The sequence below is a fragment of the Calidris pugnax genome, unplaced genomic scaffold (genome assembly GCF_001431845.1).
Source record: "Calidris pugnax isolate Ruff unplaced genomic scaffold, ASM143184v1 scaffold1, whole genome shotgun sequence".
NCBI lineage: Eukaryota > Metazoa > Chordata > Aves > Charadriiformes > Scolopacidae > Calidris > Calidris pugnax.
In genome coordinates this window covers 8778861-8803189 of record NW_015090800.1, presented here as the reverse complement: position 1 = coordinate 8803189, position 24329 = coordinate 8778861, and the positions used below count along the sequence as shown (strand labels likewise).

The following is a 24329-nucleotide window of genomic DNA, read 5'->3' as shown; positions in this document are numbered from 1 at the left end:
CACAGTGTGCAGCTACAGTGTCACTCTTTCTATTACTGGTCCCTTTAAAGGCCTGTGGACTGATGCAGAGCTGTATGTTCTCCCTGCACATAAGGGTAGGTTTGAAATTTCTAGTAGTTGGAGGGCAATTCTAATTCTTCATTATTTTAGCAGAGATCACCATCCAAGTGCTTCTGTTGCTGTCTGTATTTGAGCTGTAATAATACCTGGCGCTCCTATAGTAAGATTGCATCTTGAGGAGATTATCTCTGGGAGCAATAAAAAGGGAATAAATATCATAAGAAAATACATGCAAAAAAAAGTTTATTAGTAACCCTAACACTGATATGAAAATACTCTTTAATGATAAATACGTTTGAGAATATAAACAAAACATATTGGAGCTAGTAGTCCCTATGTGCTGTGTTTGTATGAATGGATGTCTATATTAATGTGGACTTTGATCCAGATTATTTAGACAGATTGTGATCATCAACACAGGCTAGAAATCCAGGTGCTCTTTTCCTCCAAATATATTTTCTTCTGGTGTGTACAACTGTTTATTTTCACAGGAGCAGCTCACAGCATGGGATTTCATGAGTGGTATGGGAATTGGGTGCCAGTGAATCAGGGCTAATCAGGTACTGTTAGGCTGATATTCCCACAAAGGTGAAATTAATTTTCTATCCCAAAACTTGTGCAGAAGGCTTTCTTGCATGACCCAGGAACAAGATAGCTGCATTTTAGTTTTCCTTCTCACTGAGAAAAGGCAGAAGAGATGATTTCTGATGGAACGTGGATGGCCCCAATGTTTCAATCCCATAGCCTCCATCAAATTTCACTGTGGCCTGCAGTGCACTGCTTTATTTTATGAATTCCTTTATTTGTAAAGCTAGCTTTCAAATAATTGCTATCTTACTTCAAACATGCATCCTTAGGAAGAATTAGCTCATATTTGTAAAGCAATTTGAGGAAGGAAAGTGATGGTTTATTGCTACTTATCATTAATATGTTTTTATTGCTGTATCGTTTTCTCTAATGACTCCCTAAAAGCCAAATGGCTTACTGAATAAATGAAAAATGGTCCATCTAGAACCAGACAAGCTGCTCAGTCCGTATGTTTAAAATACACCACTGATGGGCTGTGGAATTAAAGACGGAATTTTAGGTTTTATTAGTGGAGGTTTTGGTAGAGAAGAATTTCTCCCATGATTATTACAAAGCAGAACAAAACAAAACATTTCACGCCCATCAGGGGCTGAAATAATTATTTTTTATTTTTTTTTAAATAGGATTTAGGACAAGAAACAGTGAGATATGTGAGAAACATTAAGAAGCACTAGTATAAGTGAATGGAATAGAGCATTTTGTCCAGTGTCAGCCCTCTGTTCCAGCACTCATATCATACGTACTGTCACTCAGTTCCTGTGCCCACACCAAATGGCAGAGTAGATCTGCCCAGCCAGAAGCAACTGGCCAGCTGGTCTTTGTGAAGCCATTTGATTACGCTCCATTACTAAACCTGAATATGCCAAATCGCCATCATTATGAAGAATCTGCACTTTGAATTTCTCTGAGTGTAATACCTGAGGCATTAGGGGAAGGATTAAAAAAAATCAAAACCAACACAAACTATGGAGAGGTGACACAAGCCTTTTTACGAGTAGGCCTTAGTTGGTGGTGTGGTCCATCTGGTGGGCTGGTTTGCATATATGTTGGGGGCACCTGAAGAAGCTGCAGTGAGCACTTCTACATGGCAGGCAGACAGGGAGAGCTGCCTCCACTTCAGAGTATTGATAGGGTTGTTCTCAAATACCATGTATGGACAAATTTGAGCTCAGTCCCTCACTTACAAGACTAGCGCGTCTCTGGATGGGGCTTTGGTTGTTCATTTAAATCTCCTTCTTGGTGTACTTGACAGCATCATTGCACTGGACACCAATAGGCTCATTTTCCCTGCAGGCGTCTATCTCTCTGTTCCTTTCCACAGCAGCTAGGATAAGAAGGACCTTAATTATAGAAGCATTGAGGCGATGACCTGTTAGATGTTACTAACACTTTGCACTGGATCTTGGACATTGCCCAGCATGTAGGACATTTTGGTAAAGCTCAGCTTGTCAAAAAGAAAACTGGCTCAAAAATTCATGACTTGATAGAGAGACTGAATTAGAAAATTCTGGGTAGTGATGGGTTACTTAATGTAGTAGAGAGAGGCTTGATAGAAGCCAATGACTAAAGGACCCAGACAGTTGCAAATCTGAAATCTAACCAGTGAAGGTGACCGACAAACTGTTCAATGCAGTTCTGGAATTTCCATCAGTGTAGCCATTGACCCACATGAATCCTTTCTCTGGCTAAAATAGGCTTTAACTGAACTTAATTTTTTAGGCTGTAACTTATCATTTGTTGCCTATGTTGTATGCAAGGATAAATATGATCCAATATTCTTTTCCAGCCTTAGAATTTAGACCAAAGTTATATGTCTGCTGAAATTGTATTCTATAAAATGAAACTCTTCTGTGGGAGAATAAAATCTCATATTTTCTGGTAATATTAGGCTTTTTTCTCTTTAAAACTATAAAGAAATATTTTCTTCTATCTGTTTGATCTGAATCAGACCATCTTGGTGTTTTGGAACTTGATAAAAAAATCTTGATCTGAGTCAACTCAATAAAACAATAAACTTAATTTGCCAATCAGAACACTTCCACACAGACAGACATGTGCTTGATTCCAGTCTCTATTAAAAAAAAAATAATTCAAAAAATTGTTTATATTTTGAGCAAATGACTGCAATGAGAGAATGTTTTGTTCTAAATCTTTCAAGTCTATAGAAATCCATTTTAAAAGGCATTCTTTCTCATTTTTTTTCTTCCTTTGTCTTTAGCTACGAAATCTAAGAAGAAGCATAACATTTTGGAGAAGTGTTTTTAAAAGTGTGTGTGAAAATGCCCCAGTAGAAGAACCTTCTCCATGAATCCTGTCATTTCATCATCCCAAACTCTGTTTAGTGTCTAAGAGCTTTGAGGCTGGTCCAATGTATCTGACTTCAATGAACTGATTTAGCCTGGCACAATCACCTGGGAAGAGTTCAAGATGTAAACTTTCTTGTACTCAGGAGGGATTTAATTTTTTTTTCCTGTTTATTCTAGGGCTTTCAACAGAAATTCTCCTTCCATAGTAAAGAGATTGTGGCCATCAGCTGTTCCTGGTGCAAGCTGGCAGTAAGTGAACAATATTCAGGGAGACTCACTGAGCGGCCACATTGCAAGCAATTCCATTTTTCCTTGCTCTCAGGGTTCCCTCTCTGTGAATCATCCCTAGTTTTGCCATTTCTGTTCCTTTTGTTAAAAGTTGCCATTAACTTCACCTGGCTGACACGAGTCCTCTAGGAGAAGAGTCTTGTTGCCCAATGTAGTCACTGGCCTCCTATCGATGGCCTGCTGCTGCTAGCTCAGGGACCCAAAGGGCTCTTTAATACATGCAGCTGCATCAACTATGTTGTTGTCTTCAGTCTGTGAACTGTATATAAGTAGGAGTGACTGGTGGCTTTCTTTGGTGGGTTTTTTGGGGGGGGGTGGGGGGAGGGGGAGGGTTGGTGTTTGGGGTTTTTGTTTCTTTTGTAAGAAGGCATGGGTAGGGAAAGTGATCTTTAGTTATATGATCCTAAACTCCATGGTTTCAAGGACTTGAGGATGGTGGAGTTGGAAAGATTGCTGTGGTATTTGTACTGTCACCCTTTTCCACCTCTCTGAGTTTTCCCTTCTCCTTTGTCTGGCTTTGCCTCCTTATTGACTCTACTCTTTTCTCCTCTTTCAGTTTCATAATAAAGTCACCTGTTTCATGTTACATCACATCGAGGAGCCGTGTTCCCTGGGGGCTCATGCTGCTGTCATTGTGCCTCCCACCTGGATCATTAAGGTGAAGAAACCTCAGGTAACTGCATGCTGAGGTCTGTTTCTGAAGCTGTATGGCTGCGCAGGGCCAGCCTGGCTTCGCCGCTCAGTCTACTCCTTCACTAAGGCATGCTTGTTCAACCCTGTCTCTATCCCTGAAACCCAGCATACATCCATGGTGATTATGAACCCGTATCCTCCTGCCCCTCCATCCAGCCCTTCAGTAAGTTTCCCTGTTTGGGATGATTAGCAACAAACATGACTTCTGTTCTGAGCAAATCCAGCTCAGGTTTGTTCCTGCCACTGTGAGTTTAGCAAGCATACTGCAAGAAATCCCCTGCATTGTAGACAGCCAAGCATGTTTCATTAAATAGAGCTGAGCAAATAGAGGGAAAAACCATTCACAAACATTCACTTGAACTGCAGAAAGAATTGGCTGTGGCTGGACTGCTGTCCCTCTGAATCTGCCATCAATGGGCATTTAAAAAATCATGTCTTATTTACATCAGTGCTTGCTGAAGGGGAGCAGTAAGCCCACGTGCTTATTTAGTTGAAGGTAACAAGCTTTTGTGATGGATGCGATACATCTCAGAGATCATAATTCACTGGTGAACACAATAGCGAGAAATAGCATCCAAAAGAGCTGGCCAAAAATTAAAAGGGGATTCTTATCATGCAAGAAATACTTTTTTTTCATTTCATTTGAAAGTCTGTTTTCACTCAAGATAGAACTGAAACAAAAAAACACTGAATATATTAGGGAGCCAGAAATGCTGGTAAAAATTTTTATTTCAGAAGCACTGAAAAAAGGTATTGGTTGGTTTTTTTTCTGAAATGAATAGTGTCTGGGATATCGTAATTTCCCATTCATTTTTTCTTGTAGTTTTCCTCTGTTCATAAGAATGCTGTTTTTATAGAGTAGTGACGTGTGGTTCTTAACATTAGTGTGTCTATCCTTGGGAAGTGACCCAGGGCTTTCTGGCTCTGTGTCCTGGTAGTCATCAAGAAACTGAGAAGTTCAGGCTGTAGGCAAGGGTCTAAGAAAAATCAGTGCCATAATACTGGAGCAGTAGTGACACTGCTCAGTTTTTAATTCCAGTCTAGGGATATGAATTTCAGATTTGTGCATGAGTAGCATTTCTAACAAAACCGGACATTGAAGACAAAAGGGAGGAGGGGAAATATACATATAGAGTAATCAAAAAGTCAGCTGAAGAGGCTGCTATTTCTCCTTTAAGTCCAGAGAAAGTAGGCAACATTCCTACCCACCTCCACTCTGAGGAAAAAAAAAAGGCTTCCTTGGCACTTGTATTTTTTCCCCATGCTCTTCTTTGTTGTTTTTACTCCAGCCTTCCTTAGAGAAATAATTTTTTTCTCTCTTGAAGAATCTATTTTAATCCTTGGCAGGAACTTAATCTCCTTGGCTAATTTTCAGCACCTGTCTGGTACTTGATAGATGTATCTGTGCCTGACCTTACAAAAAGAAGCCTTTCTTCCATATTTTTATTTTATATAATTTTTAGTTAAAAAAAAAAATAATCTACGCTTTAAAGTTTCTTTTCATTTGGCATTTGGCCAAAGCAAGGTACCTTCCTCATAATATTTTTAGAGAATTTTCTTTCTTGTCCATTATTTTTTCAGAAAAGTTCAAATAAAATAAAAAAATCCGATCTAGTTAATTATAATTAATGGAGGAAATGCATTTAAATAAAGGTTTATAGTGTTACATTAAAAGAAAATGTTAGCTTTGTGAGCCTGACTCATGAGTGGAGAGGAGGTACTTCAATATTCCCTCTCCATCACATCCTGACTCCTTGAAATTCATGGTCAGAAGCATGAATAAACCTTATCTTGAGTAATTGAAGCATTAGATAGCTCAAAATGATATTTAGCACAGACAATGGGCATATTTCCATGAAACTTCTTAACAGCACCCATTGCAGTATTAGTTCTGGGGAATGCATCCTTATTGCTGTAGAAAACACCGATGCATCTTTCAGATGTGTTTTCAGATTTTTGGCAGAAGTCTTGTTTTCTTATTTGTTGTAGTTTTAGGAAATATTTTCTCCTCTCCTGCTGTTTCTGGCCAGCTCCACTTCTGTGTATTATGACTCTTTTGACCCTACGTGCATGTTTGGTAAACACTATGAAATATTCACTCCATTCAATCCACAGAATACAAACACAACATTCACAAATTTTTGTAAATTCAGATAGTAAATAAATGTGAAACCAGCAATCTGTTTTTCACATATTCCACAATCGGAATAAATTTGGCTAGAAGCCTTTTTGTTATAAAATATTTCCTCAGCTCTAATTAACTACTTACACTGGTCACAGGCAACTGAATTCCCTATCCATATGAAACTGATTTTAGTGGTGTCTTCATCCTGTTCGTTGGTTGTTTCTTTTAAGCAAATAAGATGGCTTTTTGTAGCAAAATCTCGCCCTGATCTTTAATTTTATTGCTACAAAAATAGTTTTCCATGCTTATTTTGTACAATGTGGGTCACCACCTTTCAAATACTGGGCTTGAATAAAGAGCACACTCCCCCTCTGACTACCATTGTGGTAGCATGTGAAGCATCATTGCATAATTGGTTACAGACAAATCTCTGCTTACAACCTACATTCTAAATGGGGAGCTTTTGCTTCTTGCAAGCAATTGATTGCAAGATGAAGAATATTCAGAATGGTTCAAATAGCTTTGGGATTGGTGGTAGCCCTGTATGTAACGACCCATTTACATGAATGGAAAATCCCAATACCTATTCCATGTTATTCATAATATGAGCCTCTTCTGTAACTTCTTTACTGACTGCCAGTGTTTCTGTACTGTGTTAGCAGCACCTTGATATCAGGTCTGATTTCCTGGGGTTCAAATCAATTTCATTGCCTAGTTGGTGAAAGGAGGTCACCCCTGTTGACTGGTGGTATTTTGATATAGGTCATGTTTGGTAGCCCAAGTGGTGTTAGCTTTAGGAATGCTTATGCTGTGGGAGAAAAGTAGATAATACGGAGGATCTGGCTAAAGTAGTTACTGATTCAGTCTGTCTTCTGTTTGGGAAGGCAAAGACAGTAATTGTAAAATTCCAAGTTTTTCCTGTTTAAGGTGAGTAAACATGGTGTTTTCTTCTCCTCCTTTGAGGACCTTGAAAAAGTGCAAGTGAATATTACTGGGTTTGTCACTATTTCCTCAATTTCTGAGTGCAGCTGGCTTGTCTGATGGTGGTTTGTGAACAATCGGAAGATGATCAAGATTGACCTTCCCAGAGGCTGTTCATTATTTAAGTCGTTTAAGCCCAGCATGCTAAAAGCCTTTGAAAATGAAGGCTCAAATGCTGTAAAGGAAAATGTTGGAAGGGGTCATTGGATTTGCTTGAGATAGTCTATGGACCAACACCGTACAAGAAGGAACTCCAATTCTTCTGTTCATCTAGCTAAGCTTGCTTAGAACTAGAGCGACCATGCAATAATATCAAAAATCTCTTTTTGAAGATGACCAAACTGACATCCACAAAGGAGAGGTTTCCTCTCTAGAGGCAAGTTAGGATTTACATATGGTGCTCATTTAAAGGTATGCTTTTCTATCAGGTACTTTGCTGGATAACATTATATGTTTATAAAACTCATCACCTTGTTATCTGGACAAGGTAATATGCATCCATTTCTTCAGTTCAGTGTGCAAAGAATGATTACTCTTGGCTGTTATTCTTCTGCATGTTTGCAAAGAGAACCTGCATATGTTTAAGCAGCTTTTTTGCCTTTCATCTGCTATGGACATGCAGTTGCAATCATCGTAGCAAAGCTTTAGGTTATCTTAACACTATATGTGTAGGTGTGCTTAAAAATGGTGAAATACATGTGATGTAGCATATTTTAGTGTCTTTTTGAGTGTGGAAATGAAAATTTTTATAATTGTGAATGGAAGCTTAGACTAAAACTGTTTCTCTGATACAGTTGTATGTCTCTTCCCACCCCATCTACAGAAAAGAGATACATTATAGTGGGATGTAATGACAATTACATTTAAACATTCATTATTTTTTAAAAATTAGCTAGGATTTTACTGAACTGTCTTTGCCCTTTCTAGAAGAAAGTCACTGGACTTAGGTCCATTGTTGTGGAGACAGAATTAAAAATGCAGCTCTTCTTCCAGAGATACAGTTAAGTACTTGCCTAATATAACACCTAACTTGAGTTACAGACTACAATTTGCCAGCAGAATTCATTGCACTTTAGCAATGGGATAAGTATTTTGAATTTTACACTTGGAGAGACTGAAGCACTGGCAAAAGGCTTGATATGCCCCTGACCTTTCAGCAGACCACTGGCAAGACTGGGTAGATTAGATCTCTCTGTCCTGTGTTTTGCATCACTCCGGGGAGAATCCTTCAGCAGAGAACCACTGAGGAACTAGGCTGAGACCCCCATGGGAGGCAGCTTTGAGAGTAATGTCCTGTACTTTATGTTGATATAAAACTGTTATCTACAGTCAATCTGACTACTGAGGTAGGGCAATGAAAGAAGAACCATGCTGATGATATTGCCAATGCACTTCTGTAGTCAGTGCAGTCTTTGTGGTTTATCATGCTTTCAAGATCACTTTGTATCACAGTAGGTATCTCATATAAAAAAATACAGTCTAAAAGGGCAGATGTCCTGTAATTGCTCTGCAGAGCCATCTTGTCTTCAGTAATTTCAGTAACCAACAAGGCATAACTATGTCCTGGTCCACAAGGAGTGTTGAGAGGTGACAAGAGGCTTGAGACCTTGTGTTCTACAGCAGGGTTCCCTTGGTCTTGGTGAAAAAGGACAACATCTTTAAGTATTTTGGTTAGCTGTTAGTTTTTCTTAACTTCTCAGAGATGTGGAAACATTAGCTTCCATATCTGGTGTGTCATACTGAAGTCTTGGAATCCTGAAAGTGATTGTTAGGTATTAAACAGAATCTAGTAGCTGTTCTTGTTAATGTTGGTTAGCAAGCAGGATTAAGACATCACTGCTTACAGATGTGGTGATCTGTGGTCTCTGAATTTTTTCATTAGTAATACACTTTTAAATAAGGTAAAGAGAGAAATGAACTTTTGGATGAGATGAGTGGATCTTGTTCCCCTTCTGAAACTGGAGAAAAATATCAATAAACTTTCTTCTAATTCCTTGTGTTACTTATTTCCTGGTGACAGCTAGACAAGAGTTGAAATACTGAGAGAATAGTTACGGTATTTCCTATAATACAAAATTTCGATCATATGGAAAGGGATAGGATTTCCTGCAGGTGTGACTTCAGTTACTGAATTAATATATAAAAAAAAAGAACGTTCAAGAAGGGGACTTATTATCACATCAGAACACCGTAGTGATTCAATATCTTTGAGCAGGCTATTGCCAGCCTTGAGAATAGCTTTGGTGCAAGTTCTATTTTAATAGGTTCTGCAAAATACAAGCAGTTTGATGGTTGTTTTTTTTTCTTCTATATAGTTAAGTGATATTAGTCTTTAAAAACAAAGCAAACAAAAACCCCACAAACACCCCCCTCACCCAAATCCTTAAATATTAACAATTCAGTTTGTTCCTTAGCAGATGATTACACAAGTTTCTTGATAGGCTGGAACTGATTCCACAGTGCCAGCATCATACACCATGGTGGCCTACGTTATGTTGAGTCAGAATGGTTGCCAGAGCTAAAACTTGTTGTTTTCTTTCCTAAAAAAAAAAAAAAAAACATGAAAAATATCTCATTTATCATGTTTTTTTATTACATCTTTATGCAGGTGGTCTCCATACCAGGAGACGAGCCTGATTGGGCAGGAGACTGGAGCCCCGAAGGGGAAACGGGCGTCTCCTACCCCTATTGGGAGGGTTGGCAGGTACAACATGTGGTGTTATGTGAGTCTATGGGAGCATCTGATCTTTTTCCCCCCTCACAGCGTGGGAAAGTTTCCAGTTCCAAAGCACCAGTCTGGTCTCCGTGTGTGGCTTTCTCCATAAACGGTGGTGTGGAAGTGTAAAGCATGCAGCGCATGTAATTTAAATCTCGAGCATGTGCCAGATACTCTTATCATTCTCCAAGTGGACATGCATGGAAGAGCTTCGTAAAGGGGCTCTGTCTGGGCCTGTCTTCTAAATTTTGTTTTGCTTTTCATGTATTCTTTTTTCTTTTGGTGTAGAACTCATTGAAGACTTCAACACGGCGAAAGAAGAGAACGTCTTTTAAAAGAAAAGCCAGCAAAAGAGGCAATGAAGTAGGTATTAAAGTCCTTGGAAATCAGACTCCTTTTCTTTAAATATCTAAATGCAGACTTTAAAGTTTAATTTTTTTACTGCAGTGCCTAATATTTTTTTTCCCCACTGGAAAATTCCATGCTATTGAATTTTTTGTGGGAATAAATCAGTTTCGATAAAACTTGTAGGAGAAGTTTTATTTGCCAAGTTGATTTTTCAAGAAACAACATACCAGACTCCAGAAGGACGAGTAGTCTAATGAAACAAAATTCCCCTGGGATGTAAGAGACTTGTCTCAGACCCTTGGTTTTCAATAGGCAGAAGAAACTGGGGTTGTGAAATCCACCATGAGTGCAGTGACACAAGGGTCTGGTCCGATTTGAGGGTATCTGCCTCAGGAAGTGTCATGTTTAAAATATTCTGCTTGTGTGATTATTGACATTGGGCCATAAGAGAGAGAAAAAACAGATGAATGGTTTGGTTTGTCACATAATTTTCAGAAGACTTTGTTTCCAGACCCTGCCTAGTGGACTGGTTTTATAGGTGAACAACAGCCTCATGGGGAGAGGTAGAAGGAGACTCACCTCTGCACAGCCAGAGCTCTCTGGTTAAGGTTCTCACTTGGGTGGTGGGACAGCTGCAGACCAGAAACTTGAATCTGTGCCTGCCACAGCCCAGGAGAGTGTCCTAACTACTGGGCTGTCTAGTGTCCTGCAGGTGTAGGAAATAAGGCAAATGGTTTCCTCATTGACATGTCATGTTTGGCCTGTGACGCTTATTCAAAGGTGGGAGGGCCAGCAAGACAAAGAAATCAAGAGCACATCATCTGCAACTGAGTCAACTGAGTGCTGATACAATTTGTCTATTAGGTGGAATTAACGAAATAAGTAGTTTATCTCATTCTATTTTCCAGTGGAAAATTGTTCCTCTTGGAAATAGCACTTTATCTGGCACATTATTAGTGCTGTGTGAATAATTGTGGTTTTTTGGAAATAACATTGAGTAAAAATTTAAAATAGTTTTGTGCTGGTCTGCAGGGATTCTTGTCCCTCTCCCCGCCCCCATCTTCTTACTCAGTTGTCTCAGCTGGATAAATTAGTCCCAGCTGAGCACCATATTAACATGGCTGTACTGTTTCCAGCACCTGAGGTAGTTTTGTCAAAGCTAGGTTTGGTGTCCTACACAGGTTATGCTGTGGGAAATATGCACAGCTTGTACTAAAGCTGCCGTTGCTTCTGTTTCTTAGGATAACAAAGGTCGGCCGTTTGTGATAAAGCCTATCTCCTCTCCACTCATGAAGCCGCTGCTGGTTTTTGTCAATCCAAAAAGCGGAGGGAATCAGGTAAGAAAATCATCTGGATCCAGGTAACAAGGTTTTAGTTTAACAACAATGCTTCTGCAAAAGAGAGTAGTTTTTGGTGAGTCAGGAAGAACTCTATCCAACTGAATTGCAGTCCTTAGAAGAGGTCCTTGCTGTTGAATGGCCTTTCCACTATGCAATGGATACTTGAGTATTTGGGCAGTAGTATTCCTATCTTCAGATAGGAATCTAAAATGATAGTTTGGAGGCTTTAGAAGACTTCATCTTTCCACAGAAAATTTAGATTGCCAATGAAGTCTTAGACTTTTCTTTTATCCAATAAGTGATTTAATTTTACTAAGAAAGCCTAGTGAAATTAGCGAATGTGAAATGACACACTCTTATGGCATTAAAAATCATTACTGGTCTTGTACTGTACCATAGAGAACCAAGTTTCACTGACTAATATGATCATGCAGCAGACTTCTTTCTTAGGGTTCCTGGAATTAAAACTCATCCAAGTGAAAGTTTTGCAGACAAGTTCTGCCACTTTGTGAATATTAAATAACCTGAGTGCCTATTGATAAGGAAGGCCTTCTAGTTGAAAATAAAAGATTGATGTAATATGTGAGGCCTGCAGAGCATGGACAATAGCATTGCTGCTGCACACTTTCTCCTCTGTTAGAAGAAATAGGGAGGATACCTAATGAAACTTCTAAAACTTGGATTCAAAACAAAGAAAAAAAATTGGTCCTTCTCACAGCGTGAAATTCAGCTGCAAAACTCCTTGCCACAGGATGTTGTGGATACTAAAAATTTACAGAAAGGGGAGCTATCAAATTCCTGACTTACACATCCTAGGCTATGTAGGAAATGCATTCTTGAATTACTTTAAAATACAAGTGGGCCCTGTGGGGTTCTTAGCCCTTTTCTGCTAGTAAGAGACCCTTCTACTTTGTGTCTGGGCAGAACATGAAGGAAGGGAATCGAGTGTCTGGAATGTAAACCCAAGAGTCTGAGAAAGCAGAAATCATATCTGTAGGTGGTGGGCTGGCCATGCTGCACTGAATGAGGGAGGGTTGAGGCAGTTGTAGACCAGGGTCCTTGGCTCCTGCTTCATTGGATAGTAGAGGGCTACAGTTATGAGTGTTCGTGGTGGTGGTGGAGGTCAAAGCAGTGTCATTGCTTGGATGTTCTGCAGGACGCTGTTCAACATGATCGTTATTTTGCCCACAAGCCTGTTCAACTTCTTGCTGTCATGGATGGCTGAGGGCGGTGTGGGATAACAGAAATTTCTTTTTGCAGGTGGTGAGAGGTAGGAGAACAGGTTATTGTGGGAGCTGAACCTTGGTCTGACCCTGAATGCCTGTTCTTATGAACCATTAATGATCTGTGTTGTTAAATTTGGTTTATATGTATACATATTCACCCTGCCCAGATTAATGGGTTGCTGTTCTGTAGAGCAGTCATCTACTGTGCTGCTTTCTAGCTTTTTTCTTGGTATGTTTACTTTGTAAAGCAATTCAAATATAGTGAATAACGTTATTATTTTTAACAATCATAAAGCTATTAATAATTTCTTTTCATTTGATTTTTCTCTCAGGGCACCAAGATTCTCCAAACGTTTATGTGGTATTTGAATCCACGCCAGGTCTTTGATCTCTCTCAGGAAGGGCCAAGAGATGCGTAAGTTCTTGAGCCTTCAGGGCTGCAGACAATAATACTTTTCTTACTAGGAAAGCAGTCAAATGGTCTAACTTGGATAGATATTGGGTGTGTCAAGGTTTTGCTAGTGGTGGTGGGGTGGGCTGCAGTGGTGAATTCTGTGATGAGAGATCAGGGGCTGCTCCCTTGTCAGCCAGGCATGTCCAGACGGCTCCAAGCCAGACCTGCTGCAGATCCCACAGTGCCTGAACCATTCCCTGGTGCCTGAGCATTGCAGTGTACCTCTGCTTGCTGAGTAACTGACTCAGCTTCTCTAGGCAATAGTTGTGAACCTCTTCCAGGGGATGGAGAACCTGTCTTTAAAGGGATGATTCTCACTGTTAAGGGTTAAGAGGCTATCATTCTATGATATTTCAGATAGGGAAACTTGCTCTAGTCAACCATCTGTTCAGCTGTACTTTTACAAGTTAAGCAGCACAAAAATATAATTCTGCAAAGTCAAGTATTTACCTGTATAAGAATGGTCCATGTGTTTTATTTGTACTTCTAGAGCACCCAAGCCTTTTTTTCCTGTGGAAACACCTCCATTGCTGCTCCCCTCATGACATACAGAAACTTTAAAGTATGCATACAGCTTTCAGAGCTGTGTAATGGAGTTAAAGGGGGGTTAGGTCCTCTGGTTACTCAGCTCTCTACGTGTGAGTGTACCCCCCTCCATTGAGAGATATTTAATTATGCATCTCTTTCATGCAACTGAAGGGACACGCTATAAGGTGTGCTTTTGTTGGCTTTCCTGTTGATATCTTAGACCAGATAATCCAGAGACAGAGCTCAGTTAGGTGTTGTTGCCTTTTGTGGTGTTAAAGAAATAGTTACCAGCTGAGGGAGCTGCCATGTCCTGTGTGCTTCAGAAATGGTGGCTCAGCAAATCCTGGCGAACATTAAATTTTGTTTAAAAACCTCAATGTTTATATTTGTTTGCTTTAGGCTAAGAGAAAAATGGAGGGTTTTTTGTCATGTCTAGAGGGGACGTGAGAATCTGGCCTTTCAGATTCCACATTGGAACATGTGGTACTGATCAAGTAATTCTTGGGAGATGCTGCCTAACCATGGAGGAAGGCCCCGTTTTACATCCTAGTGGTTTTGTGTGTGTGTGTGTGTGAAGATGTAAAGTGAGTTACCAGGCTCAGGCTGGGTTGGGGCAGATGCTGCCTATGGTTGCCAGGCCTGATGCATCCTCACTGCTGAGGTTTTCAGTAACACAGTTTTTTTTTATTTTTTAAAATTTTTTCTGCCTCCACCCATGCCCCTAGTAATGAATATTTGAAAATGTAATAAGCAGTGGTCATCATTCTGACCTTTTTTTTTTTTTCCCTCTCCTTTTCTGCCTTTCCCTCCCCTGGCCAGGCTGGACCTGTACAGAAAAGTGCCAAACCTGCGGATCCTGGCCTGCGGCGGGGACGGGACGGTAGGTGGCTGGTGCCTGGCAGCCCTGTGCTCATTGCCAAGAGAGTAAATTCCTCACAGTTGTGGGTTCCCTGTCTTGTGATGCCTACAGAGGCAAGAGAATGTACCTTACACTTGTTCTACTCTTAAAAATTTCTGTGTGGCTTGGCCTGGATAGCAATGGGGCCAGATCCTAGAGTCCAAGGCCCTGTTGGCTCTATACATAAAGATATGGTACAGCTTAAAAAAATAAACACTGACTTTACTGGCCTCCTCTTGGTGTTTACACAGGTCTGAGGGTTTAGTAGGTTAACTTGATGTCTGGGGACCATTATATCTTAATTTCTGCTCCTTCTTGCTATTGTCTCCATGGTGTTGGAGTACAGTCAAGCAGGGTCTCCTCTGAACCTAAAGGCAGTTTCGTCACTTTCTTTACAAAGCATCTGTTAGGAAAGTTATAGCACTGGTCATACTACTAGCCTAGGATCTGGCAGGTCCAGGGTCAGTATTTTTCTTTGCTACTGAATTTCTGTATGTTCTCGGATAAGTGAAAAGGGTCAGATCTTTAAAAGGATTTAGGCACCTTCAGTTGGAGACAGGCTCTGTGGTTTCGGGCCTGAAGGACAAAAGTAGCCATGGAGACATTGCAACCACATTACTCTTTCCAGTACTTAGGAATATTGTAAATTTCAGTCTGTGCTACTGAGCACTTAAATGCACTCAAAAAACTGACCTTTAATCTCTGTGAAGAGCAGTTCCCTAAACATGCACTTGATAATAGTTGTAACCATAAGTGTGGTAAGGAAAATGCATTACTGCTTGCAAGGTGCAATGGCTGGCTAGGATAGATATATGTAGATATTTAAGGTACTGGGGAGCAGCTTTTTTTTTTGTGTGTGTTGAGCTGAACCAGCCTTCAACCCATCTCTGTTTGAATTTCTGCAGGAACTTTCAGTTCAGCATCTGTGGGTTCTTTTAAAATGCTAACTGTAGGGTTTATTAACATCAGTGCTTCCTCTGCAAGAGTGAAGAATATACGCAATCTGACTACTGTCTTGCTGGTACCTAGGGCAATAAAATATTACTGAATTGTGAATGTTCCTTGAGAAACCTGCAAGGCATTGCTTTAGCAGGAGACACAGCTGCAAAAAAAAGAGTTTCAATCTGTTTCTGAAATTCTTTGCAGCTTCCATGTGAGGAAGCCAATATTTTAATAAGGGGGTGGGGGAAATCCCGATCCTGAAAATATTAAAATGGGAATGAATGCAACTACATTTGAGTCTGACCATCTTTTGTTCTCTTTGAGCAGTGCAAGCGACAGGTGGCAGCACCTTCTTATTAGTATGAGCAGCACTCTGCTATTAACTTTGCTGCTGCTCAGTTTGAAGCAAATTAATATCTAGTTATTCCCAAAGCCATTACATCTAGAAATGAAAAATCTGGCTCAAATGGACTTAGTGAATATTCAATGAGACCAGATGTTACCTTGCATTATTGAGGTGAAATAGAACTTATTTTAACTTTTCCATCATTGCTGCTTGCTGTTCCTTTCCAGAGCATAAGTGGAATGCTTTGCTTTCAAAAGAGTCAGAAGCTTTCTGTTTACAGGGAAATGACAGTCTTTGTCATCCCTGATTGTAAAACTAATGTGCTAGGTTTAGAAATGACCTCAAGTTAAATAGCAATCTTGTACTTATAAATTAGTAATTTGAAGTTTCTGTTAAAAGCATTTACAAAAGTGGTAGGTATTGTAATGCTACCTGCATCAGTGAGAGGCTGAGGCACAGATGTATGGATTAAGTCATTGGCAATGACAAAGGGCTAATGACAGAAGACTCTTTAAGAAGTCCTGGCCTTAGGGAAGTTATGGAGGCTCTTTATTCTGTCTCCTTTTATCAATATTGAAGGATAGGTTTTTGAAAGGTAGAGGATTAAGTATTTCTGAAAATCTTTTAATGACTGTACTTAGTCCTGCCATGATGCCTATGATAGACCTAAGTATCTTTATTGACATCCAAGTTCATGAGAGTTGTAAGTGATTCAGATGACTGTTGTCAGACAATGAACTCTAATGTGGATTCACATCCCAGGTGAATGCTGTAATTGCACTATTGGTTATGATAAATAACTGATAAATGCTGTTTATACTTAATTACATTTCTTCAAGAGACTTGGAGAAAGACATAGCCTAAAATACCAAATAGGGTGATGGTTGCTATATCTATCAGGCCACCCCCACTCCAGTTCTTCAAATTCCAGCTGTGGTTCCCAATGCCCGTGTTATGCTGGGTACCTTTCATGAAACTCCAGCTTCATCCCATTTTGGGGTAAGAATCTATTTGAAATCATAGCAATAAGGAGTTGGGGATTTTTCTTCTGCCCATAGTGGTGGTGGGGAAAATCCTGTCCAGTTGTAGTCTGTATTTCAGTTTTATGTCTTATTTAAAAGGTCACATTTCTGGTAGCAACTGCATCTTTGAACATTAGCATTAGGAAGAAAAACAAATAAAATTTTGTTTGTTGAATATTTATATTTAATTTTTTTCTTAATTCTTTATTTAAAAATGCAGTACAGGTTCTTTCACAGATATTATTCTTCTTGTAAAGGTGAAAAATAGTTTAAGAAATAGCCTTATTTTCTTGTAGTGAAAATTTCAGTCATAAAAGTTTCAGAACATTTTCAGCAACTCTTCTTTACCCCCTTGGAAATTACCATTTGATGTATACAAAATGCAGTAATTTGTTACATCTAGGTAGATTTTGACTTAAAAGTTTTATGTAGTCCAGAATAGGGACAGGAGAGAGAATCAACTCTCTAAAATAACCAATAGTTTACAATACAAAAGAGCCAGATTCATTGTTCCAACCCAGTCTTCAACCCTGAACAATAGAGTTTGTTTTATCCTAGTCTTTTAGTTTTCTATTTATATATGTGTGTGTATATGACTAGAATATATACATATATATTATGCTTTGCAATGAGTGAAATAAGAGACATTCAGCAATATGGTATCTTGTCTTAGGAATGGGAGACCTCTGGGCAAGTCCATGCTTGACTTGATCTGTACCCTCTGTTCCGGTTCCAGGACATGCTTTGAGATACCATGCTGTTTCAATATGTCTCTTACATTTTCTTTCATGACAGTTGTAAAAAAGTTTAACTTCTTTTAGCATAAGGGCGCTCTAAAACATTTATCTTGAATTATGTGTGTTATTCTTCACTCATTTTTACATACAGTATTTGTTGGAGTGATAGTTAGCTGACCTTAGCCAAGTGTAATTCTATGTGTTTTCATTTCCTGCTAAAAGAACAGAAACTTTTGTGCTCCCTTTCCTCAGTAACTCTGTGTTAAAAGACAGGTAGTGTTTACATCCCACTGCTTCTGCTTACTCAGGAGCTTCATGAAAACTGCTGTACCTGTAACTGCCTCAGATAAGGCAGTTGCAGAGTTAAATTTCAGTTACCCTCATTTTTTCTTTTCCCATCTGTTTTACTTGATCTGCTCTGCAAAGGGGATACGATCAAAATATGTTTTTTTCCTTTTTTCTATCCTTTTTAATCTTCCTGACTAAGAGTTCTCTGTATTTCCTTTTTTATAGGTGGGCTGGATCCTCTCTGTCCTTGATGAGCTGCAACTCAGCCCTCCGCCTCCTGTGGCTGTCCTTCCTCTTGGCACTGGGAATGACCTTGCCCGCACCCTCAACTGGGGTGGGGTAAGCACTGACTGGGGTACCCTTAGACGCAGGCTCTCCGCTTGCTGGTCTGACTTAGTTGTGTAATTGGGTAAAACTTCATTTTGGCTAAAATAGGCAGAGCTGTGTCCAAGGTCTGCTTCAGTTAGGCACAATAGTTTAGTTCAATTTCCAGTCTGGGATCTTGAATTACTAATGATGTAGTTCTTGTATAAAAGGGTATGTAGATGTATCTCTGCTATTTCAGGCAAATGATAAGAAGGGTGTGCAGACTGCTAATTTAAGCATAGTTTAAACTTTATTTCTCTGTATTTATCTTTAACTACACAACTGGAGTTACTCCAGGCAAGGCAAAAATACTTTGGGTTCCTTTCCTTATGGTTTTTGCCTATCCAAGACTTGTGTGCCTTATCAATAGTTTGTTAAAATGATTGGTGTATGAAAAATGGGCAATCTTTTCAAATGTTCTTAGGAACATATGATGTGGCCTCTATGAAAGGAGGTAAATCTGCCGGGTAATTGGTGAGTGATTGGCTTTGCTTTCACTACCCATGGCTGATACTCTGGTGACACTCCTCTGTTGTCAGGGTTACACAGATGAACCAGTGTCCAAGATCCTGTGCCATGTAGAAGATGGGACCATTGTCCAACTGGACCGCTGGAATCTCCAGGTTGAGCGCAACCCTGATTTGCCACAGGATGAGCTGGAGGATGGGGCACGTAAGGTTAGAACCTTTTTATTCCCAGGGAGACTATAGGATACTTAAGAACATCTTTGGGTTGCACCAGAAGATGCATAAGTGGGGAAGCTCTAAAAATTCCAAATTCTTTAGTTGCATCTCTTTCTTTGGCTCTTTTCATGTGTCAGTGCTTCCAGAGGTCTGTGAAACTTAATACATGCCAGCCATTTATTTATTGCTTGCAAGTCCCAGACACTGAGAATTTCTCTCAAGAACTGTCCTGGCACAATACCTTGTGTCTTATCTGAAAGGTGGTGGTTTTTTTTTTTTTTTTTTTTTTCCTTTGGTTAACCTGGGGTGGCAGAAGAGCAACCTTATGACTGCCATTCATTCCTAAATTAGACTTATAAGTCTAAAAAAGGGATGTAGAATTTTATTCTTTTGGGTTTTGCTAATGGATACCGAATGTTTCTTATGTTACAGCGAAGTGTACTTTATTTTTGTATTTAAATTCTTTGTATGTGGGTCTCCATATGATCTTGATAGTTGAAGAATGAGAAAATCTTTGTGAGGGGCTTGCACTTATAATAATACATCGTTTTGACTGGAGATGATGGAATTGTTATAATCATTGAAAAAAACAAAGCCTATTGTGAACCATTTTCCTCTTCTCTGTTATAATTTCCATGTTATCTATCAGATGCTACTGTTCTCTCTCCACATGCTGGGCATGTGTAATGATGAAGAGGCCAGATGTGTGCTTCCCTGCCTCATGCATCCTCAATAGAATTAGCGCTTCTTGTCTGGGACTTGCATTGCTCCTGGTTTTATATCAAGCAGCAAGAACACAGACTGAATTTCATTCATTATGCTGAGCTTGAAGTGCCAGCAATTAGGAAAACCTTTGTATTGACATGTTAAGTGGAGCAGCATTATGGGAAATCTCAATGACAACATTTGAAGATCTGTATATGATCATAAAGCACTGTAGATTTGTTTGTGTTCTTTAGGCTTTTGTATTTGATCATCTTCCACAAGCCATGACTAACCTTCAGAGCAACCTTCTGCACACATTTCCCTAAAATGTTCCACTTTCTTCTTCTTAGGTTTTCATGAGATGCCAGAAGTAGTTAGTTCCTGGTGTGTCGTGGAATGTTTCATTCATGTTCTTTTTACATGTCTTTTTATTATCCAATTACAGCTTCCACTCAGTGTCTTCAATAATTACTTTAGCCTTGGATTTGATGCACATGTTACACTGGAATTCCATGAATCTAGAGGTAATAAGAACTTTTTATTTCCTTAGCCTTGGGAATGGGCAGTTATTTTATGAATTACCAATGGACTTGAATTTAACGTCCTGTTTTTAAAGTTCAGAAGGAAAACTGGAACATAAAAACCCAAGATATAGACACAAGTAGGAAGGAAGTGATTGTATCGTGAATTTCCAAGGGACTTCATGATTTAAAAATTAGAAAAGTACAAGAGAAAATGCCATTCACTTGAGAAAAAGGGCTAAAAGGGAAGCTTTTCAAAGGTTTTTTTTTTTTTTTATCTTCTTAAAGGAGATACCAAGTACAGATATAAAGAAAACATATGTTGATGCAGAAGTGTCAGAATAAGAGCAGAAAGAAAAGCAAATGTAAGTCAGGTGTCTGTTTTCCCTCCAGTGTGGAGGTGGCTGGAGGAGAAAAGCTGCGAGGTGGTGGAAATAGAAGGGTAGCCAGAGAACAACTGTGTTCTCAAACTGAACAGCTGTTACCTATGGATGAGTATAGCATAATATCAATGGACTAGCTACATACCCAGAGTGTCTCTATGCAAGTGAAACGTTTTAATGAAGTCCATAAAACTGTCAGGAATGTGAGCTGTTGTAGCATCTTGTTTGTCCCTTTGCTGATGGCAGTTATATAACCTTATACAGATCCAAATGTGGTTTAGCAGGTGGGCTTTTGGACTGATATGAATGGCTCTATTTATATGGTTTAGCCAAGCGTGCCTATATAAACAAACATTTTTCAGTTGTCTGTGTTCAGCTTTTTGGTCGTTTCAGCTTTATGTGCAGGTATTTTTTCACTGAGCAACAGCCTTCCCTACCTTCACTTTCATACTATCGGAGTGTCATTTCAAGATGAAAAGATAGCACTCTAATGCCATGCTAAATAAAGATAAGATACATGACGGAACGAGCTAATGCATATTTAACAATGTTTAAAACTGCTTCAAGCTTTAGGAATAATAATGAGGGGCCACAAAAGGGCACAGGAATGAAACTATGACAGCTGTATGCATTTTTTTATGAATGCATATCACTGTGCATTGCTAATGTGAGTGTATAGATGAAATGCATAGCTACTTTCTCACTTAATGGAGGCATTACTTAATAATGAAATAATGGAGCTCTAGCTCTATAAAGAATGAATGTTATTCTAGAGATGCCAGTGTTTTAAAAATTTACATGGGTGAAAAACTACTTGGCAGAGTAAGCTGTGTGTCTGTGAGCGGGTATGTGTGGCCAGGAGAGCTTTTCATAGCACAAGTGCCTGCTCTAACAAGTCATTACCGCTGGTGTCTTCTTTACCTTCTCAAATGCTAAAATATACAAATGAGTCCTATGAGTTTTAGGAGAGAAAAGCTTGTAGCCTTGGAGGTGTTGCTGGTGTGTGGGTTTTATTGTGTTTCATGTGGAATTAAGCAGTGCAAAAAAGATTTGCATCTCATTTACAGTTGATGACAATCCAGAGAAACTCTTGGCAAAACTTAAGGCACTTTCATGGCTGTTGCACTTGGTCCATTAGGATAAGTTGTTGTATGCAGTTGCTTATGTGGAGTTATTGTAGTCACATACAGTATTAAAACAAACACACACCATGCCTTGCCCCTCTAGCAGCCCTGTCAAACTAAAATAAATTAGGTTTATTTGAACACTCAGCTGATCAGGGCATTTTATGCAATAGAGATTGGTCAATTGATATATTTCGAATAAGTAGTGATCGCAGTGTCTCAGAGGAACCTGTCCATGAATGTGGTCTTTTCCATGGCAACCTCTACATGTTTCTTGTGACTAATCAGATTGAACCTTGAGGGTTGGCTCCAAGCCTAATGTATTTAGCTCTGCTTCTTCAGAAAGTGTTCTGGATAGTGACTCTTTCCAGTTTCTTCCCTGGTTATGCTTTGGTGGAGCAGAGGAGAATCAATGTACTTCATCCCTGTTGTTGTGCTGCTTGACCCCTCAGCTCTACAGGACGGTTCATTTGTAGGACACCCCCTCCCACTACACAGACACACACACACAATTTAACATGTTCCATTTCGTACTAACCTGAGAAAGATGAAGATGAAGTAAGCCTTGGATATGCAGCCAGTGATGTGCTTCTACAGTCAAAGTTGCACTCTAATCAACTTTAGGCTCTTTTCCACGTTGCAGAGAGTCCTTCTTCCCTACCCAAGCTCATCTGCAATGTCAGAAGTAGGAGCAGTTCAGAATGTTGAAAGACTGCTGAGTCCCTGACCTCAGAAAGGCTCCTTTTCTGTTCTGAACCGGGGCTTTGGTTCTGGTCAGTATTTGTTGTAAGATCCACGTAAGAGCCAGTGCTCTGATAGCTGCTGCCTGGAGCCATTAGGGATAGCGACATCAGAGAATGTGCAGCACAGGCACTGAATCTTCAGGGGCTTCCTGCTTCTTAGCATGGGGTGTTGAGACTTTCTGTAAAGAGCTGTCAGCCCAGTAAGTGAGATGAGATTTAGTTATGCAGTTAAACTAATTGTTTGAAGAGGAGGTGGTGCTGCCTGCGTTCTGGGCTTACCCACTAGTTATGCAGTTAAACTAATTGTTTGAAGAAGAGGTGGTGCTGCCTGTATTCTGGGCTTACCCGTGACACAACAAGTAGATGATACAGTAGCTGGACAAACAACCAAACAAGAAACACAAAGCAGGCAATTCATACGATGTGGAGCTTTATATTGTGAGACACAGTGACTTCAAAGAGAACTAGAATCATGTAGTCATTTCAGAAGCAGCAATTCAGAAGTGTTCCCAGGGGTGTGATGCTTTAGCCAGAAGGACTACCTTAATACTTCAAACTAATTGTTTGAAGAGGAGGTGGTGCTGCCTGCGTTCTGGGCTTACCCACGACACAACAAGTAGATGATACAGTAGCTGGACAAACAACCAAACAAGAAACACAAAGCAGGCAATTCATACGATGTGGAGCTTTATATTGTGAGACACAGTGACTTCAAAGAGAACTAGAATCATGTAGTCATTTCAGAAGCAGCAATTCAGAAGTGTTCCCAGGGGTGTGATGCTTTAGCCAGAAGGACTACCTTAATACTTCAATGTTCTCACTAAAGAATTGCTAAGCAAGGATGGGTGGTTGGTACCACCACTGAATACAATGTAGAAAGTGCTGCTTTTGAAATCTCTGTATGCCACAGGCTAGGAGAGCAGCTCCTAGAGAGGCACGAGAATGACCTGTATTTTGGGAAGCATGCCTTATACTGGGAGACTAAAGAAGCTCCATTTAGCTTATCGGAAAGAAGGTTAAGAGGCGATTTAATCACTCCCTATAAGCATTTACTCAAGAAGAAGATATCTGATAGTTGAGGGCTCTTTAATCTGACAGAGAAGTATAATAAGATTTAGCAGTTGGCAGTTGAAGTCTGAAAAGTTCAAGATAGGAAAGAAAACCACCCAGATTTATTTTAACAGTGACAATAATTAACCATTAGATGTGCATTAATACTGGACTTTTAAAATTCTCCATCACTTAGAGTCTAATCAAAATGAAACAGCTCTCTAAATAGGTTTTAGAGAAGCCACTTTTTTTTTTTTCCTTCAGGAATATTTGGCTCAAGATGTCTATCCCTCAGTACCTCTTTGTAACTTTTGTAAGAATTTAAGTGTCTGTTTCATCTCATAACTTACTAATGCTTTACCCCTGCTTCAAAGCATGGGTTAATGTTTCATGGATTTTTAATAATAATAATAAAATAATAATAAAAGTCTCACAAATGGTACTGAGGGATCATAAGATGAAATCTGAGAGGTGCTAAATTAACTGTTTGTATCCTTGTTACCTGTTTACTCATGTTTCCATCTACTTTCGCTCTACAGGAAAGGGAAAGAATTCAATATCAATGTTTGAAATATGACAGCATTTAATAGCACAGATGGGAGACTCTCACTCAGAAAAACTATATTTATGTTAATATTTTCACTGAGTGATGTGCACTAAAAGCACTGTAGTGCTAGCAGGGAACGTGAAAGCAAAATGGAGTCTACTTGTTTTATTAGGGTGCTCATATTTTTCCTTTTTATCCCTTCACAGAAGCAAATCCAGAGAAATTCAACAGCCGATTTAGAAATAAAATGTTTTATGCAGGGGTGAGTTGTGATTCATCTTACAGAATGATGCTAATGTAGTTATTTTAATGTTTTCTTAA

At 39.4% G+C, this 24329-nt stretch overlaps 1 protein-coding gene across 5 annotated transcripts in view; it reads left to right on the top strand.

The window, feature by feature from the left end:
- Window positions 1-24329, top strand: part of DGKI (diacylglycerol kinase, iota) — a 228070-nt gene that overhangs the window by 103108 nt on the left and 100633 nt on the right. For 2 of the 5 annotated variants that reach the window (XM_014937443.1, XM_014937447.1), the window contains exons 7-17: window positions 3132-3203; window positions 3799-3915; window positions 9650-9745; window positions 10046-10120; window positions 11347-11442; window positions 13004-13086; window positions 14473-14533; window positions 18112-18225; window positions 18792-18929; window positions 20086-20164; window positions 24215-24270. In XM_014937443.1, the coding sequence (XP_014792929.1) occupies window positions 3132-3203; window positions 3799-3915; window positions 9650-9745; window positions 10046-10120; window positions 11347-11442; window positions 13004-13086; window positions 14473-14533; window positions 18112-18225; window positions 18792-18929; window positions 20086-20164; window positions 24215-24270 (987 nt within the window). The remainder of the gene's footprint in view (window positions 1-3131; window positions 3204-3798; window positions 3916-9649; window positions 9746-10045; window positions 10121-11346; window positions 11443-13003; window positions 13087-14472; window positions 14534-18111; window positions 18226-18791; window positions 18930-20085; window positions 20165-24214; window positions 24271-24329) is intronic. The other 3 variants (XM_014937444.1, XM_014937446.1, XM_014937445.1) reach the window with 3 other exon arrangements.